The sequence below is a fragment of the Rhamphochromis longiceps genome, linkage group LG22 (genome assembly GCF_057381845.1).
Source record: "Rhamphochromis longiceps isolate RC_006_pf linkage group LG22, R_longiceps_female_GT1.1, whole genome shotgun sequence".
Classification (NCBI taxonomy): domain Eukaryota; kingdom Metazoa; phylum Chordata; class Actinopteri; order Cichliformes; family Cichlidae; genus Rhamphochromis; species Rhamphochromis longiceps.
In genome coordinates, this window is record NC_140577.1 from 2022780 (window position 1) to 2042880 (window position 20101).

At 40.4% G+C, this 20101-nt stretch overlaps 2 protein-coding genes across 10 annotated transcripts; one reads left to right on the top strand and one right to left on the bottom strand.

The window, feature by feature from the left end:
- Window positions 1-1779: 1779 nt before the first annotated feature.
- On the top strand, window positions 1780-18867 carry LOC146643058 (CD209 antigen-like protein A). Its single transcript, XM_085395274.1, has 8 exons — window positions 1780-1924; window positions 3373-3483; window positions 4673-4686; window positions 7249-7263; window positions 16699-16780; window positions 17036-17175; window positions 17652-17758; window positions 18487-18867. The coding sequence occupies exons 1-8, from the start codon at window positions 1780-1782 to the stop codon at window positions 18626-18628; spliced, it is 756 nt and encodes a 251-aa protein (XP_085251400.1). The 3' UTR covers window positions 18629-18867.
- LOC146643059 (uncharacterized) lies at window positions 5183-12116 on the bottom strand. Of its 9 annotated transcripts, none has more exons than XM_085395254.1 (8): window positions 11920-12116; window positions 9780-10022; window positions 8946-9535; window positions 8472-8651; window positions 7963-8103; window positions 7641-7695; window positions 7328-7481; window positions 5183-6233 (listed from the first exon to the last, which is right to left on the bottom strand). In XM_085395254.1, the coding sequence occupies exons 2-8, from the start codon at window positions 9979-9981 to the stop codon at window positions 6086-6088; spliced, it is 1470 nt and encodes a 489-aa protein (XP_085251380.1). In that variant the 5' UTR covers window positions 9982-10022; window positions 11920-12116; the 3' UTR covers window positions 5183-6085. The 9 variants fall into 9 exon arrangements, with proteins under 9 accessions (XP_085251380.1, XP_085251378.1, XP_085251382.1 ...); XM_085395252.1 differs by having other exon boundaries at window positions 9780-10388; XM_085395256.1 differs by lacking the exon at window positions 11920-12116 and adding an exon at window positions 11772-11896.
- Window positions 18868-20101: the final 1234 nt, after the last annotated feature.

Sequence of the window (20101 nt, forward strand, 5' to 3'; positions counted from 1 at the left end):
ATCCTGAGAATTTCCTACCGGGACCGAATAACAAATGAGGAGGTCCTACGAAGAGCAGGCACCCGCCCATTAGCCGATGTTGTTGCAGAAAGGCGCTTCCGCTTTGCAGGACATATTTTACGCCTACCCCCTCATCGCCCAGCTAAGATTGCCATGACATGGCATCCACGCACTGGCAAGCGAAAGCAAGGCCGACCAAAGACCACATGGCGTCGAACATTTATGGACGATCTGAGAACTGTCGACATTGCCTGGGACGAAGCTGAAGCAGTCGCTGCTGACCGACATCGATGGAGATCACTAGCTGCCCGATGCGCCGCCCGGCGTAGGAGGAACTAAGTCTAAGTAAGTCTGTTATCACTGTGTCAGCTTGTGTCTTCCTGTCGTCTTGTGAATTAGGTTCAGCTGTGCTCCCCTCCTGTGTGTCATTACCTGATTACCTTGTGTTTGTATATATAGTGTGTGCCTGCCTGTGTTCCTCATCGGTTCATCTGTGTTACTCTGTTGTTCTGCAGCTTTCTGCTCCACAGCCTGCTCTTTGTTCCCAGCTCACCTCCTTATGTGTTTCCCTGATTGTGACCTTGTGAGTTACAGTTTTGTGTTTTGTTATTTTTAGTTCTCCCCAGTTCAGGGTTTTGTTCAGTTCCGCCCTCACTTTTGTTACTGAGCACTGTAAATAAACCTCACTCGCATCTCCACCACTGTCTGCAACTCGGGTCCCCATTCACGCCACCACACGATAGCTGCACCAGCTGTGACACTGGGTCAGAGAGTCCAAACTAGGTATCCTGAACCAGACCTTAGAATCAGTAGAAGAACAATAAATAACAACATTAGATAACCAAGGCTACGCAGGGTGTGTTTTTGTGTCCTTGTGTCTCTGATTCCAGGAAAAGAAGCAGATAGGAGGTCGAGGGAGCAGCAGACGTGGAGTGAATGAGGAGTTGTAGCAGACTGCCACGCCGCTTCTGGAAGAACATAGTCATAATAATACATGTTCCTCTTGTAGTATAAAACTGTACCGCCCGCTCTGAGGGTCATCTTTGGTGTGAGGCTGACTATGGCATCACATCACAGTCCAGTGCTGTAAAATTGGAATTTCAAATACCAAAGCAAATGAAATCTTTTTAATAGACAGATATTTTCTCCTGAAATTCCTTCTGACATTTTGAACACGACAAGCTTCAGTTGAAAAACAGAGTGACTGCATCTCTATTTTGGTGGTGTCTAAGACCTGAAGACACACGCAGTAAGTGGACAAGCTCACTGTGGCCGGTTGGGAGAAGCTGGAACTAAATCCTATAAAACACATTTCCCTCAGTCGGGCTCAACAGCAGAGCAGCTCAGTCAGAAACATTTCATGTGTGTGCTGGAAAATAAAGTGTGTGACCTGAAGAGGCTGTGGTGGCCAGTCTGTGCTGAGAGAAACACACCAGTGACACAGGGCCCGACCTCATATTTCCTGTGACACTCATGTGCTTCTATGTACTTATGATGTGTACAGAGTCATGAAACCAGGAAGACTCATGAAAAAGGCATTATGTGCAGATTATTGCTGCTGACTTATATTTATAAATAACTTTTTAGCTTCTTTTTTTATTTTAAACAAACTCTCAGTAAAAAGTTTGCTAACCACAATGCAAAGCAGAAATGAAGTTGGCCCCTCTGTTGGTGGTTTGGTCTGCTGCTACTTCCTGTTTGATGTCTATTAAAAGCTGCCCGACTCAGAAACAAACCAGACAGACACTGAAGCCTCGTCAAACACTCTCACCCACCAAGATGTCCGCAGAAATTCAAGCTGCAGCAGATTTTAGAGTGAAATACAGCAGAAGGACCCACAGTGATGGACGACAGAGAGAGTACAGCGAGGTGCAGATGATAGACGATGGAGAGCAGCATCCTGATGTTGGGATACAAGAAGCTGGTAAGTAGGAAGCAACAAACATTTGAAAAGTTTACAATGAAGGAGGGAAGTGCTGCATGACTCTAATGGCTTATCCAGCAGGAGCTCTTCGGTGGTGCAACAGAAGTTTAAAAACAAACTCTTGCTAGAAACTGTGTGGAGCACAAATAACCTCAGAAAACAAGTTGACGTATTGTTTTCAGAGCTGTTACGATTCGGTGTTGTCAGTGTTTTGTTTTTCCGTGACTGTCATGTATTTCCTGTTTTACTTTGAAAGTCTGTGTTATCTTAGTGTGTTCAGTTTACGTTTCCTTGTCTCGTCAGGTCTAATTTGCCCCAGCTGTGTTTCCCTCCTGTGGTCCATTCCCTGATTGCTCCTTCTATGTATTTAAGCCCTGTGTTTCAGTGTGTCATGTTCGCGATCTTCCCCGTGTTGTAAATAGTTTGGTGTTTTGTTGTAAATAAATAGTTTGTTGTAAATAGCTGTAAATGGGTTTTGTCACTACTTTTGTTTTGAGACACTTTCGTTTTGGGATTTTGGTGGAGAGCCTTAGTGTTTTTCTTCGTGGTTTTATTTTCCTTATCTTTGTTTTTCTACGTTGCACCCCGGTTGCCTAGGCCGGGGTGTAACAGAGCCAATTATAATATTAGGTTTTTCCAAGGATTTAGTGACACAGGCCTAGACACAAGTTAGTAACCCATTGGTGGCCTTCGTACACTATTGCTGGTAGATTGGTCTTGCAACGTTTGTGTGGAAGTGATCAAGTGTGTTGCATCGAGTGCGATGCAAACTAGAAACAGAGAACATTTACCTCCAGGGTTAAAGTTGCTAAAGCCAGTTTGTACAAAAGGTTCAACTTTTACTTTGAAGGTAAATGTTAAAGAAGAATCTTCATACACAAAAGTGAATTATGGAGCTCCACAGGGTTCAGTGTTAGGACCAGTTTTGTTTACATTATACATGCTTCTGTTAGGCAGTATCATCACAAGGTATAGCAGACATTACCACTGCTATGCAGATGATACCCACCTTCATCTGTCTATCAAGCCACACACCAATGAGTTAAACTGGCCATCATTAAGTGGTCTCTATGCCTGCTTGGCTGGGACCTAACATCTCAAAATAAGTCTTCCTGTGAGCAAATTATGAAGATTATTCATAATTATCATTATTAATATTGTCCTTTGCTTTAAAAGAGGTTTGTCAGACACTGTTGAAGAATCAATACATGTGGGAATAAACTAAAGATATGATTTTGCACCAAATTATATCAACCATGTTTTCCTCCAGTAGAACATTTTACCTGATTTCCTGTAATTCTCAAATATACAAGATCAACTTGTTGGAGATATCATTATTACTACAAGGCAGATCCATTTAATTAAGGCATGCTCCAGTATTAAAAATCTCAATTAAAAAGAAATCAGTAATATTATTATATAAAAAAGTTGGGTTTTTTCCCTTTTAGGTGTTGACACTCAGAAGAAGCTTCCAGCTGGGAAACGAAGCAGTTTCGGAGGTTTTGAAGTGAACCTGGGAGTGCTGTATCTGCTGATTCTGGCCGCAATCACGACACGCTGTGAGAAATTTTATTACCATGTTGTGTTATCTCTCCAAAACCCCATGTACTTAGAGACTGTGTCTGCACCCAAACCAACAAAAAACAAATGAAGAATGTGGATTATTAAACATTAGGTGTCTCTCTTCCAAATCTCTGTGAGTACAAAACTGTCTTACTCTGGCTTACAGAAACATGTTTACAGCAGGATGATTATATTAGTTTCAATGAATCAACACCTCCAAGTTATACTAATTGTTAGAATTCTCTACCCTTAGGCAGGATCGTGAGAAGACATAGCATACAGTTTCACTGCTATGCAGATGACACCCAATTCTATCTGTCCATGAAGCCAGATAACACACACCAATTAGTTAAACTGCAGGAATCTCTTAAAGACAGAGACTTAGAAACTAGACTATGAACAGAACACACAGCTGGGTATGAGGGAGACCGCAACGCAGGACAGAGGGAGATGCAGCCATAAATACACACAAGGGCAAACATAAAGACTGCTAATGAACCTAAAACATAAACCATAATACAAAAATGACACCAAAACACAAGAACTCAAAAACACTGGGTCACAATGACCCAAACCATGACATGTTTTTATTACAGGCTTTTGACAGCATGGCTCTCTGTTGTTGAGTAAATGTTCGATGGTTGCTTCAGACCACTCATAGTTCTTTGATTATATTCAAGTGCATAGTTATAGCTGAAGTGGCTGCTATATGACAAACATGTTATAGTGAGACAAAAACATAACATTTAGATTGGACCCCATAACAGTGGCAGGCAGCCTGCATGCTTCTACCAGTGGTTGGACCGGATCTGCCCACAGTTTTTCCTATCTTTGGAAGGCTGACACTCCACTGTTTTCCTCAGCTGTCAATGAGTGATAAACATCAATCTTTATTTACTCTGGAAAGTGTCATAAAACTTTGTGAAAGGAGTCAGGGAAGCTCAGCCATACTGAGGTTTGAAGATAGGTTGAAATGTTGATAGTTCCTTTGCGATGAGAGGGTTGCATGTCTAATCTGCTGACAATAAGTAATTGTTACAATATCAAGAAAAAACAAGTATGTCTATGCACGTTTCATGTGTTAGACTCCTGACTTCAGCTCAGGAGATGAGGCATGAAGTGAGGATGAGGAGGAGCATTTTATTAAGATTCTGTTCAGGTTTTCACTTCTTCTTCTTCTTTCAGACTTCTTGTTGTCTGTGCTCTAGCCATATACAAAAAGAAAATAAAACAAAACAACTGAGTGGCATCAATCAATAGTGCAAAATATGAATGTACACTGTTAAAAAAAATTCCGTTATAAAACGGAAAAAGTGCTGGTAATTAATTACCAGCACTTTTTCCGTTATTGTACGGGCACTTCCGTAAACCTTAAAACGGATATTTCTGTAGATTTACCCGAGTTTTTCTGTACCATTGACGGACATTTCCGTCAAACCTAAAATGGAAAATTCCGTATTTTCCATAAATTTCGGCGTTATTGCACAGACAATTCCGTAAACCCTATAACAGATATTTCCGTAGATTTACCTGACTTTTTCTTTACCATTTACGGACAGTTCCATCAAACCTAAAATGGAATATTCCGTATTATTTAAGTACTCAATCCATACCATTTACGGACACTTCAGTCATCCTAAAATGTTTAATTCTGTACCATTCTCTATACCGTTTACCATCAATAAAGCACAAATGTAGAATCACAGCAATTATTTATTTCCTTTAACAGCTGCCAGTGCTTTAAAGTGATTTCACTTTTTGTGGTGAATGATTTGCAATATTTACACTACAACCATTAAAACATTCAGAACATCACCTTCACATTCAGAGAAATTTTACATACATAAACCAGCTGTTTTCTCAAAGAAGTACAGCCATGTCCTTTAACAGGGAGATGCCAAATCTAGCAACTTTTTAGCATCCACAGGCTGACAGGCATTAATAACAAATTGATTTGTTAAAGACAATGACAAAATAAGACAATAAAACTGCCAGCATTGCTGTTGCTGTCTCACCTGTCAGTGCAAAATGAGGAGCCCCCTCCAGGAGGATGCAGAAACCTACACCTCCAACTCCACATATCACACCGACAGGCAGAGCTCTGCAACCAGTGGCTGACCTTTCTACAAAAAACAAATAGAACATTAGAAGTATTACATTATACAACTTTTCTATAAAACATCAGTGCAGCAATAACAACCATGACCTTAGAAGGATGACTGTGCAACATGCCATAAAGAGATTTTTAAAACTCTTAAAACAACTTAAAACTAAAAAAAAATTAAAACTTACACCTCCAACTCCACAATGACAGGAAAAGCTTAACTGGAATGACAAATATCGCCCACCTTCCCTCCCCCTTAACATGGGGGATTTGAAACTGCAGCATGTGTGTTGTGGGCATCTAGTTAAAACATCTGAACTCACCTAATACTGTAAAAATCTGTATTTCTACTCCCAAGCCCCATGTTTTTGGATTTGCCCTTGTGTGTGTGTGTGTGTGTGTGTGTGTGTGTGTGTGTGTGTGTGTGTGTGTGTGTGTGTGTGTGTGTGTGTACATTCAGTCCAAAAAGGTATTTTCTGAGCTCTGAGAACAGCTCAAATGGCCCATTCAGATTCCTTCTGCTTGCATTCAAATTCCTTCAGCTGAGAAACCAGCTTGCACACCTGTGGAGGAATGAAGTGCCGTTTCTTCCCCTTCTTCTCTGCCTTGGAGCCTCGCTCAGGATTGACCCCAAAGAAAACTCTGAGGGAAAAAAAAAAAAAACAATAGTGATATGCAGACAAAGTTTGCACATGTAGTATGGCTTGACAGGAGTGGAGCAGTTCAATAAAATCCTACATTTGTTTTCTTCAATATGCCCCTATGTGTGAACCTCTCTATCATTCTAGTTGACCATCTGTCTAGAACCCAATGTTGTTGTGGTGCTGGTGCCAGTGGCTAAGCTCTCTTCCTTTGTCTTTTCAAGACACATGCATTCACACTGTGCATATACAGAAATGTTTGCAAGGGTGAGAAGTCTGCTTATCACCAACACATGACAGCATGCATCCTCAATGTGTATGCAGGGATATTATAAATGCACAGAACACAGAAGGGGATAGAAAACACAGTTGACATTGTCCTATCAAAAGGTGTAACAGCACATTTGAACACGGACTGTCCTGGGGGTTATTCAAACATGGAGTGGAGAAACTGTGACATTCAGTGCACGTTACACATCAGTACAAGTATTAACATTTGGGCATGAATCCACTATGTAGTATTTTTTAAATTAATATGTTTAGTCTTTCCTTCGGGGGGGGGGGGGGGGGTCCCTGGAACAACATATTTTGAGTTTGGGGTCTGCAGCCAAATAAATTTCAGTTTGTGTGTCTTTGACATGAAAAGGTTTGACCACCACTGACATAACCTGGTCTCAGGTGCTAATGGTTTTAAAGAGATAGCTCAAACGAATTTTGTGTCAACAAACCATTCTGAGAAAAATATGTTTTTGCTCCATTTCCCAACTGGAATCATGTTATGTTTGTTTTGTTATTGATTGACTTAGGACACTATTTAAAGCAAAAAGCATGTTACCTGCCCTTTAAAAAGATATGACACATTTATTCCAACAATAGTCTTCAACAGGGAGCTACAAAATCTCTGAACAAATCCATATTCAGGGGGATCATAAGCCAATAACAGCTGATCTAAAAGCTCACAGCATGTGACGACACATTTTGAGCTTGTACATCTCAGACAAACGGGTTTAGTGTAGATTGACAAAAAGCAGGTCAGGTGCAGAAAGGCACGGCAAAGTCACATTTACAAAGTATTTCCAAACAATGAGTGCTTACCTTTGCATGAATTCGAGAGTAAAAGCCATCTCCGGTGGGTATTGGACGTTGCAGACATAAAACATGGAGAAGACGTAGCTCAAGGCCACAATGGGAGAGGTGATGTGGTCATTGACAAGTAACCCATCAACAGCAATCTTGAATTGCTGGTCACCTTAAACACAGATAAAAACCATGTACCATTTACAAAAAAAAAAAAATCCTATATTTTAAGGCAAGCAAAACATTTCTTTAATAAATATGACACAACAACAGCTTATAACAACAGCTAACAACAGCTTGCTGGGATACAAAAAAAGATTTAACTACAAACCTCTGATTAGGATGCATGGGGTCACTGGGAGTTCGACTTCAGGATCTGCAGAGATCTGTTTTGGTGACAGACATGATACATGAATTAATGTTTCCAGTACACACAAACCTGCTGGCAAATTGACTATCTGCTAGTGTCTTCATCAGACAGAGGTAGCCATTATGCAAAAACATTAATGTAAATAGTTTATAGATAGAGAGTTTATAGAGAATATCAGCAGCACAATTAGGGGAATCTATACTTCCTACTGTGGTTGGTTACTTGGTTCACCACTGGATGCAAATAATTATCTTGCACACAGTTTAAAATCTACAACATCTACCTCTTTTTTGTGGAAGAGTTTATAAGAGTCTTCCTTGAAGTATTTTGAAATGCCACAGATGAGCTGTATTGGACCTTCGCCCATCTTCATCCCTTTGGAGTCAAGGAAGTCATTGATCCCCTTTTCTTTTTTGGAAAGTTCCTGTTCAAGGTTCAAGGTGTTAATTTTGTACAAGTACATAAGACTAACACTCATTTTCGTTTGGAGCTATGGAGAGAATTTTGAAAAAAATAAAAATAAAAATGAATTATTTCATTTTCATTTGCAACCTGTTCTGTTTTGATCTCAAATGTCCTGCTTTTTTGGTTGTCACTTCCTGATTTTTGGTCTCAAATCTATTCCATTTGATTGTTCATCCAAGTTATTCTATTTGATTGGTTGCCAGTTTATCTTTTTTGGTCTCAACTCTCTTTTTGGGTGCAAATCTTTTTCTGATTGATTAATAAAGACAAAATTCTCTCCATATGGAGCAGCACAGCACAATCATAATAATAACAATAACAACACACCTGTGCCAGCTTGTTTTGTACAGAGAAGCCAAGGAGTTTAGATGCATGATCAAACAGGTGAGGAACTTCAAACAGGAACGGCCACTCGTCCTTTACAACGGCAATAGTGGTATCATCATCGTTGAGGATTTCACGCTGAATGGGATATGTTTCAGTCATCAATTTTCGAACAGATGACTCCTAAAGATATGAGGCAGTTAGACAAACAGTCGAACAGTTAGTCAAACTAACCAATTAAAATAATAAAACAGGGTATCAATTTCAATTGACTATGGGCATAGTGATCTACAGACGATCTACAATTTCACAATGTGTCCTAAATTGTACTTGGACCCAGACCTTATCGCATTACTCCTGCTATATACTATTGCTGTGTGAATGGTTGTATGTCTAGATGGTGGACTGTAGGAACCGAATTGCCCTTCGAGGATTAATAAAGCTTTCTGTATCTGTAATGGATGATTGCAGACCCACCTGAAGATCCTGGGTTTGAAAGGCACGTTTCAACTCATCTCGTTTAGACAGCAGGTCTTCTCTACACACGGCCCCCTCAATGATTGGATCCCACGCCACACATCCATACAGATCTGAATTCCTGGGCCTTTTCTTTGTTGAATTTTCACCCCCTGCTTGCCTCTTCAGTGAGCTTTGTGGCCTCTTCATATTTTCAATTCTGTGTTCCAGCTGACGAAAGAGAGTTTCAGAACCATCTTTTGCAAAAGGTTTGTTTCCAAACGGCTCTGTCAGCTTGAAGGAGGCAGGATATTGTCCTACAATCATACTGGCGAGTTCCCTCAGCTTTTGTCTACCAGGTCTTCCTGGGTGTTTATGGAGGTAATCTTCAGCGACGATCCAAACCATCTCTCGTCTGTCTTTCCCCATTATGTACTTTTTTTCACGCAACTCATCCATGACTTTTGAGGGAAATTTGTGCCATGGTACAGAATATGCGTCTTGGGATGGGGAGTCGGCTGTCTCAGGTGGTGTTGAGGGCAGCTGAAACCTCTGTGGTTCAGGTGTTGATGAGGGGCCAGGCCGGGTGAACTGCGGTGGAGTTTGTGAATCTATGGATGACATGACAAACATCTCCATAAATTAAACACATCACAATTGTTGCAAATCAATTAATACATTGGTCCTCAATGTCCAGTTTGGGTCAACCAGGAATACAAATGGACCTAATTATGAAAACCAATTATAGAGTAATTATTGCCATGTACAGCTGATGGCAACTTTTTTTTTGCATTTTTGGAATAAACCTTTGTAGTTTCAGAAAACTTGCATTAAAACAGAGGGGCAAAAACTCACCTGCTTCCAATGCTTTGACAGCTCTGACGAATCTTTTGCACTGAATGAATGGCAGAGTGTCTTTAATGTCCTCCGGGTCCACAAGGCTCAGGTCATCTACAGAGAGAACTCCTAATTCCTCCAGTTTAGCCATGAGTGTATCCATCTGATCGCTACTGAGCGATGGCATTGCTTTCTTGACATAGTTTTTCACAAGTTCCATGTTGGTGTGTGTTTAAGAGGAATGAGCCACCGAGTACCTCTCTGGTAAGAATAAAGTGGATGATAATCATCAAGTTTGTTCAAATCATGGCAACTGAACAGGTCAGAAGCATTTTCATCAAGTTCATAGAGTCCAAGATCAGGTATCCAGCTGGCAGTTTTCCCTCAAAGCAAAAGTAGGACAGTAGTTTCATTTTTTACAAAAATGCTTGCTATTTGTCCTAACTGCAGTAGTCCTTTTGCGTAGCTCAGTAAGACCAGCATTCCATTTGCATATGTAGTGCCTTTAACCTGCACACTCTCTGTGACAACTGAGTTACTTGAGTTCAAATCAAATTCTCCAACCACTGTCTTTATGTTCTGGTCATAGAGCTCTGGATAGAACCGTGTTGAGTCTGAGACATGAACCTGGGAACGAAACAAGGTACCACAAGACTGATAAGCCTGAAGCAACTGGTGCCGTTCAGCCAGAGACTTGGTTACATTTATGAAGTTCTTACTTGCCCTAATGCAACTTTTAAAATAATAATGTAATGCCTTGTGCATAGGGCTCTGCTCGTATATACTATTCCCAAGAGATGTTACAGTCTCCCTTGGAACACCATACTGCCCCAGTTCACAGGCTAGTGCATCCACAGTATATTCCTGTTGAATATCACTTATAGTTCTCATTTCATTTGCTATTTCTGTTATTGTGGAGGCTGGAACCAAATATTTTGCCTGTAAACCCAAGTAAAACTGAGCAAGACTCTCTGTGAAGTTGTCTTTCACTTGATCACTGCAGAAATTATCACTTTGTTCTGCATCAATGTTAAAACTTTCAGGTTCTTCAGGTTCTACATGTGATCCTTCACCTTGGAAAGACCGTTCTGTTAGTTCACATATATGAACTGGGGCTATCTTGGTAACATCCCACCCTTTATGGTATCTGGAAATATGCGTTAGGGATGACTTTACATTGAATGTCTTAGAACATCCATCAAAGGGACACGTTACAGTCAAACCCTCATCTATGTGACCACTCAAATGACACTTTAAAGTTTTAAGATCATCATATTCACTGCTGCAAAAATTAAACAAGCACCTTAACTGTACAGACACATTACGGTTCCATGTTTGTGTGCTCCTTCTGTCTACATGAGCTCGTGACATATGCACAGCAAGGCTACTGTATGTGTTAAACTTCCTTCTGCAATCCCTATGGCCACATAAAAAAGATACATTATTATTATTTCTGTGTGTTCGGCAGTGTTTCAAGTAATCAGTCGAAGACCGAGCGTTAAAGCCACAAATGTTACAAGTCAACATTTTTAAGAGATTGAATTTGCCAATTGACGGATAGCCAGAATCAGAACAGAATCAATATGAAAACAATAAATTTATATCAGCACAGTGAAGCATATTCACTTTTCAGGTACCTTCAAATAAGTAATCTGCGTTGGGCTGCATGGGCCACTCTCTTTGGGCTGCAATGTTTTCTGCAATGAAATCTGATTCTACTTAACTATCACCCCTTTTAATTATTACCATGTTCAGTTGCATGCTAACGTAACACAGCGAGCTATAACAATACACACATGTGGCTAATTTACACACACACACACACACACACACAAGCGCGCGCATCCAACTTATGGGCTAACGTTAACTTTAGTTGGGCAAACCACGCTTCAAAATAACGCAAAACCCACACATTCAAATGTTACCATGAAACACACACGGCTACCAACTGACTATCGAGACCAAATTTCATGTAAGAGGGAGGGAAAAAATGGTTTTTGATGTACTTACGAAGCGCAGGCGGCTGGCTAATGCTAACGCAGCTAGCAGCAAACGTCCACTCACATACACACCACTACCAACTGCCTATCGAGACCATTTAATGTACGAGGGGGAACAAGGTGGCACTCCATTCTCATTCTCATTCCACACAACCAACCTGTTTCCAACTTTCCTTGTGACTTGCAGAAATTTAGGTAGGCACTGACCGCACTGAAAGTAATGGCGTCGGAATATTCTGGCTGGGGGAGAAAATTCTGCCTTGCGCAACAGCAAACTTTCCGTATTTCGCAAAACGGAGCGAATCCGTAGCAAATCCACGGTAAAGGGACCCCTAAATTTACGGATTTTTTTAACAGTGTAGGCTAAACTACTGGAGTAAAAGATGGCTATAGCCACTGTGACTTCACCTGATGGATGAAATGTGTTTGAAACAGGATGTGGAATGTATCTGAGTAAACTGCTGAGGAAAGAACAGGCTAACCTAACAATCAGTCACAAGTCATTAGCCAGTAGGCAGACCCTTAATAATCCTACTCATAAAACGACCATATGTTACAAAACTGACTTAATATTCTGTTCAATTAGACATGAAGCTGATATGTCGTTTGGGTGTCATTCTCAATATTTGGTTCACAACACTGTGACGTACCGTAGTGAAAACTTTTTGATGTTTAATTATGGACTGAGAAAAACTGAAAAAACAATTTAGTAACTTTGGTCACATGAAATCTTAAATTCAATAAAACCTTATTGATCCTGAAGGTTGACCCCGAAGGAAATTGGGTTAAGGCTGCCAACCTTTGCCAGCACCATCTTACCCTCTGACCATACATACATTACACAAAACATCACATGGGGAAGACAGGTCAGAGAGGTATAACATGGAAAATGCACCACATGAGGAAAGATAAGGAGAAAAAAATAACTCCCCCCAGACTGAGCTCCAACAGGGAGATCAGTTTGAGAACAGAAAAAAACACCTCTGCACATGAAAAAACTCTTAATACACCAAAGAAACACATGACAAGAAACAGGGGGGGGGGTAAAGGGTGAGAGACAGCTAGTGTAGACAGTACATCCGGGCCTGTGTGCGCTGGTCTCCTTGATCCACCGTCAGCATCGGAGGGGAATAAACGTCAAAGGCGTTTGGAGGGGGGATGAGTGTACATCTGCATGTGTATATATGTCTGTGTCTGTATGTGTGTGTGTCCAGAGTTCAGCTGAGACAGTGTCCTTCGCCCTGCCAGGCTAAGTAAACAGTCTTCCAGCCAACCCAGGTGGCCTTGCATGGAATGGGAAGAACAGTCTAAACACAGTCGTTATCAGGGTGTTGTTGTTCAGCTCCAGCCTTGAGACCACAGCTGGCGCCGAAGGGGTCTCCGCATGAAGTGATGGTGGTTTTTACTTTAGTGCGAACAGCTCATATGAATTTCAAAGCTGCTGTAACAGTCCAACACTGGTCTCTCAATCTCCTGTTGGAGAGCTGCGAGCTTCTCCATGATGTTATCAACCTTACTCTCTGTGATGTCGTCATTCTTGTGCTCAAAGAGCCGATTCTGAGAACTCACGACCGCAGTGAGCTTCTCCAAGATGTGATCCAGTTTGTGCTCAGAGGTCTTATTCTGAGTATTCACGGCAGCCGTAAGCTTCTCCGAGATCTTATCCATGCTGCACTCAATGAGCCCATTTTGAGAAACTCACGCCTCGTCCCATCGTTTCAATCCCAGCGGGCAGCCTTGTGGGGGTTTGAACAGCCGGTTCCGCTTTCTTAATTCTTCGATAAGTCAGGGCCAAGCCAGCTCCGATCAGCAAGAACCCTGTTATCATGGTTCCGAATAGGTAGATATCTTCAGCACTCAGGCTCACCCGAGCCCAGACTTCTCGTTGAGAAAAGGGTGTCAATTGCATTCAGGGACCAGTTGATCAAATCCATAATTCCTCTTTTACGTTTTAGAGAACAGACTGTGAGAGAATGTTCCAGGGAAAGTAATACAAAAAACACGAGACTAGAGAAGGACATAAGAGGCTAAGCAGGGAAGCTAAGGGAGAGGAGGAGGAGGGGAGGAGAAAAGTGCGACCTCCTTCGTCAAGAGCAAGTGTTAAAACTTAACATGTTTTTCTATCAGGCAAAAGAAAAAGGTGTTACTGACAAAGAGACATTTCCTGCTTTGTGCACACTGTGAGCATGAGGTGTGAATGTGGTTGTGGTTTGTTTCACCATGAGCTCACCTTTAGTTAAACAAAGAAAAATGAAATTATTTTTGTTTCATGCAAAATGTTTTCACACTTTTCTGAGTGGCTTTGCAAATATAAATACAATGAAATGTTCTATTTGTGTGTTCCACCACACTGGAGGTTTTTATTCACATTAATTAAATGAAAGTTTGGGTCTGTGGTTCTTTGCATGCTGCCACTTCCTCAAAGCTTCTTCCTGTCTGAAAGCAGACAGAAGGCTGGACAAGAAACACTGAGAGCAGCATCAGTACAGAACAGCTTGATATCTACCAGGGTCAGTACTGCAGAACTGTTAGAGTACAGCTTAAACTCCTGCTCAGCGTCTCAGTCCTCTCAACATGTCCTCAGATATTTATGCCAAACCAGATCTATCAAAGAAGGTGAGATACAGCAGAAAGGAGGACGGAGCAGAGTGGGAGCAGAGGGAGGTGGATATCTACGAGAGTACAGATGAGATCAGAGATAGTTATGATCATTTTCAATCGGAGGAAGGAGGTAAGTCAATTATAAAAACAAATGTACTGTAGAGTTTGTAGAGCTCTGTGAACGGGAAATTTATTTACACACTTTAGTCACAGTGCAGATGTTATATTTCTTTTGTTTTTGGCTAAGCTGATACAACCTCAACCGCAGGTCTATTAAGCCTTTCGTGCATGAATTACTTTTCAAAGAGTTTTTTACATGTCCACTTAGGTGGACAACATACATTTGAAATTAAGTGTTTGGTATGGAGTGACGCATCAGTGTCCAATGTAGTGGTTTAGGTGTAAGTAGACCATCAACACTGACACAAATACAAGACAACAGCCTGTAGTGACCACTATGTGTTAATCACAGAGTGACAGGAAATAAGCACAGACCAACATCCACACTGCTTTCTAACAGGACCACAGACTCTGACTCCTCCTTCAGTCCTGAAGGGCTCTTTCAGATGTGCTACACTGGGTCTAAGAGTGCTGTGCCTCCTGATGTTAGCTGGGATCATCATCCTGTCCATATGCTGTAAGATAAGATACAACCTCTGAACTTCTCCTGCAAATGAATGTATGACTGATACTGAATCCCAGCAGCCAACAAACATGCAGCTTCACAACCAGAACGTGTCCTTCTGCCACAGCAAATACAGGAAGTACATGAAGCCAACACAGAAGCAGCAAACACTGCAGTTCCTTTAATGACCACTGGAGGCTGATGCTGAAAGCGAGTCAGTCCCCACAGACTCCCATGTTAAAATGAGCACCTTTGCTGCAGTAAAAACATGTTTCCCTTCAGGACCAAATGAGTTTTGGTCTCTAAGGATAGTTTCCTCTTCATAAAAACTGCACGGTGGCATTTTAAATGGAATTCTCTGATCAATAATATGAGCTGCTGTGTGGTACAGCCTGACCAACACGTTGGTTTTGCTGACTGAGCTTCTAGTATTTCATCAGTCTGTTACTTAGCACTGATTAGCAGGTGTGTGTCTGTGTGCATGATTCCTGGCTCATATCTTGTGTGTGTTGTGGAGTGAATGTTCTTGTTGTTCCTTCAAACTCTTCACTCAACACGGTGATTCTGTGATTACATCAACAAAGCAGACAGGCAGCAGCATCTGCTGCAGACTGATGCAGGTGCAGCCACACTATGTTAGACAGTGGCCGTCTGTCATTGTGCGACTAGTTAGTTCACTTGGTGTATTAAGCAGGTAGCTAACAAGCTAATGTTAGCTCCATTCATCTGCTGGGATATATCAATGAATCTTTTTTTATTACATCAAATCACAACAACAGTTGCCTCGAGGTTCTTTATATTATCAGGTAAAGACTCCACAATAACAAAAACAACAACACAGAGAAAACTCCCAGCAGCTGCTGATGTTTGGATTTTAAGGTGGTTTGATTCTATGTTTTAAATCAGTTGATGATCTTCAGCTGACCTTTAGCTCCTGGTGGAGCTGTGACAGACTTAATGCTGGATCAGCAGAAACATCACAAATCTATGATGTGAGAACAGAGACGCCTGCAAAAGGACGTCTGAAAGCAGGAAGTTCCTGGAAGCTGCAGGAAGAAACATTTATTAATTATAAATAAGCAGAAAGAGGAAGTGTTGAAGCCTCAGAGCAGCTTTGACTGAATGTAAAAAGACATATTTTCAGTGAGAACAGGCACATGTCACATGAGTCCGAATCTATTCTTTCAAAGCATATAGATAACATCTCTGACTACAGGTGTAGAAATGCTGTTTGACTCTTCACCTTCTTCCTCCACACTGAAGCACAATTATTCTGAATCTTGTCAGTGGTTTTTGTTCACAGTTGATACGTATTTAGCTCATCAGATTTCCTGTAGTTCTAACACCTCCACCCACAGGACATGTTAAAGAACAATGGCTGCAAGTTTCTGACTCTTATTGATATTTGACAAAGCAGAGGAAGAAGATTATTTCTGTTCAACGTTTCACTCATTTTATTTTATTTTATTTTATTTTGGTTTCACTGAAATATTTCAGATGCTTTGAACAAGAGTGAAAACAAAAGACTTCATGCTAAATGTGACAAACTGAACCACGTTTACAATGACACCAAAAAGAATCACACTGAGCTGCAGGATGAACTTCAAGGTAAGCAAACACCAAGTTCTTATATCACAGATATATTTGTAGAACATTTTAACTTAATTTGAATCTTTTTTTCTCTAAAGACACAAAAACCAGCCTGACTCAGTTACAGAGCCGTTATGATGAACTGAGTAAAAACCACAGTCAGTTACAGGAAGAAGTGAAGAAGCTGAAGGAGAAGATAGAAGGTAATAAAGTTTGAATAACTGATAGAAAACATCAGTGTTACACAGTGATAACCTGATTGTGTCTTTGTTTTGAATCCTAAATGTTTGATGCTGTGTAACAGTTTCTCTGTATAAATGTAAGTTTCAGTTCATTATGAATAAGAGAGAAAACCTGAGTTTAAATGAAGCATTTACAGGGAAAATGACAGGAACCAAAGATTCATGTGATACAACAGGACACAAAGTCTGTCTTTAAAACATGTGTTTGACTTTAAGAGAAGTGTCCAGATCGATGGATGAGATTTGGAAGCAGCTGTTACTTTAAATCCACTGAGAGTAAAACTTGGTCTGACAGCAGGAGAGCCTGTCAGGATAAAGGAGCTGATCTGGTGATGATAAACAGCAAAGAGGAACAGGTGGGTGTGTTTGTTCATGTCTGTGTGATCTTTGATGGAGCTGACAGTCATCTGTTACTTGTGTCTTTGACCTGCTGTCAGTCTGTGACCTGCTTCCTGTCTCCACTCTGATGGATTTCTTGGATTCTCCTTTTTTGTTGCAGACACATTCAAACGTAAAGTTTTTACACATTTGACAAACATTTAATTTACACAGAAATGTTATAAAATGAGAGAAATCCTCATAATCCAGATTATTTTTCTGATTCAATCCAACTGAATCAAATGATTTGTTAACACTGATTCCACTGCAACACTGACTGAGCTACAGGAGGAGCTGATATTCATCGATTCTTTGGCTCTTTCTGATTTCTGCACAATGGAAGAAAAGTTTCATCACAGTTATTCTTCCTTCAGACATGTTCACAAGATGATGTCACTACAACAGAAGTGCTGAATTATGACTGGAGACAATATTTGTGTCTCTTCTCAAACAGGAATTTATCAATGAATTTGGAGGACACTCTTGGATTGGTCTGAGATCCAAACAGACATCAGGAGGATATAAATGGGAATGGGTGGACGGATCAGCGCTGACAGAAACGTGAGACATTAGTTTGTTTCTATTCCAGAGTTATTATTTAGAAGTGAAACATGGATGTTTTGGAAGATAGATCAGCAATACATGAGTTGAGCTATTTTCCAACAGCCCCACAAACTGAATGTAAAGAAAAGCAGAAATCCTCCTTTGAATGAACAGCTGTGCTTGAACTCTCTTCATCTGCAGTCTGTGATGACGTTCAGTTACAACAAGTCAGTTTGAAGGAATCAGGATTGAAACATGTTCAAAGCAGCGACCGACACATTTCACTTTGTTCAATTTGTCTTCATGTTTTTGTGCTGTAATGTTTCTTTTCTCACAGAACAAAAAGTGTTTCAGAGAATTCCTGTCTCTTCTTCTTTGGTGTTTGTAAAACTTCAGAACATATGAAGGAAGAAGCTTCAGTAAATATGACCTGATAGACACACATTTCAAAGTGATGTCTGTAAACAGCTGACAAAACAGTTTCAAACAGCAGAAAGTCAGCTCTGACTTCTTTTTATTCTCCATTTTTACAGCAGGAAGATTTCATATTCATCAAAGCTTGAAAGCTGTTTTAGTGTGCATGATGATTCTCAGAGAAAAGTCTAAAGGAGGGAAAGTGGGCGAGAAACCTGGGAAAGAAATACAGCAAATATTGGAAATATTCCAAAAGAGACGCATATTTATATGAATGTGACAATAGTTATGAGTTTAGTCCAGTTTCATATCAGATTTGATCTCTCTGACAGGTTCTGGGCAGAAGGATGGTCAGATCCTTATTCTGGATACCGTGGAGTCTGCTGTGACCGTGATGGGAAATGGAGACGGTCACTTGAATACAATAATTATGATAATAATTATGTGTACATGACCTTCATCTGTGAGAGATGAGTTTGGTGCTTTGATGTAAATGTTTGAATAATCCAACCAAAGACACCTCACTATGAAATGTCCTGCATGAGCCTCAGACTCAGCTTACAGTCTTTACTTGTTCATTCTGCATCATATATTGATTACATATATTGTCCCTCTGTGCTCTGTGCTGTACAGTAAGGTTGGAAGTCATCCACACAAAACCTTGAAGTACTTCATTACTCTGTAGTTCCAGCAAATTGTTCTAATAAAAGTCAAAGTGCAGCTTGTCTTTACTTTGCTTTACTTGGTTCATTCATCAGTCTGTTGGTCCTAAAACTACAGTTCTGGGTGTTTTTCAGGTTTTTCAACTTCAAATATTTTCATGATTTTTTACCCATTAAATTTTAGTTTAATGCTTTTTCATTATTTTTACAATATTCATTATATTTCCCAATATAATAAATATTGGAAGATAAGAGTCTAATCACCACCAGTGACCTCTGTCAAAGATTAATTCAAAGTTCAGCAACAAGATTGATTGTTTGCATAAATATTTTGATGTCGTGTCAGATTTGAAATGTTTCACTCTTTAGACAAAATGCACATGAACAAAATCTGTAATCGTCTGCAACATCCCAAACGTGTCAGCTCTAAACTGAAGATGTTTTGTGCATTTTAACATCGTTGTGCAACGTGTTGCTACATCTCTGGTCACAGGCTGCCATGTAGGTCACAGCACGGGGTACAGGTCAGTGTAGATTTAACATAAACATATAAACGAAGGATGAGTGTGAACAAGTGTGACCTCCATGAAGAGAAAAACAAGACTCACCTCAATAATGAACGTGACGTCAGGATCCCACCTTGAGCTTTGTGTTAACAGGACTGTGGGCCCTCTGCCAGTAGGAGGCGCTACAAACTGACTGGTGCTTTGTTGTTGGAGCAGTCAGAGGTGGGGACGGGTGGACAGGCTGATCATTGGTCCCAGAATTGGTGTTATGGACATTTATGGGTCCTTAATGAACATTTGTCAGATCACATCTGCATATGTTCCTGGTCACCACAAGTTTTTCTTTCATTTAATGTAAATTGTCCCTTAAATATATTAAATATCGTCTGCTGTGTAACAAATATAATGTGTGTAATTTTAAACTTCAACTCACCTGAAAGTTTCCAGTCAGCCTCCTGCTGTTGCAGCTCCAACAGGCTTCCTGCTCACTTCAAGTTTAATCAGACTTCAGTCCAGCAACACATTTACAACCAACACACACACAGGCAGCACTGATGGTTGTACTTCAGTTTTATTGTTCTAATAAAAGTCAAAGTGCAGCTTGTCTTTACTTTGGTTTACTTGGTTTATTCGTCAGTCTGTTGGTCCTAAAACTTCAGTAAATGTCTTGTTTCTAAAAGTGCAGCAAAAAATATGTTTGATTAATAAGAATTTTAAAGGTTCTGATCAGCTGGAACATCAGAAGGACATTTTTATACCTCTGTGTATGTGAAAGTGAC

Coding starts and splice junctions, on each gene's coding strand:
- LOC146643058 (XM_085395274.1), top strand. CDS start 1,780: ATGTCCGCAGAAATTCAAGCTGCAGCAGATTTTAGAGTGAAATACAGC. Junction 1,925..3,372: donor TGTTGGGATACAAGAAGCTG/GTAAGTAGGAAG, acceptor TTTCCCTTTTAG/GTGTTGACACTCAGAAGAAG. Junction 16,781..17,035: donor GCTGAAGGAGAAGATAGAAG/GTAATAAAGTTT, acceptor TTTGACTTTAAG/AGAAGTGTCCAGATCGATGG.
- LOC146643059 (XM_085395254.1), bottom strand. CDS start 9,981: ATGGAACTTGTGAAAAACTATGTCAAGAAAGCAATGCCATCGCTCAGT. Junction 8,104..8,471: donor TACAAAACAAGCTGGCACAG/GTGTGTTGTTAT, acceptor AACCTTGAACAG/GAACTTTCCAAAAAAGAAAA. Junction 7,482..7,640: donor CCCATGCATCCTAATCAGAG/GTTTGTAGTTAA, acceptor TCTGTGTTTAAG/GTGACCAGCAATTCAAGATT.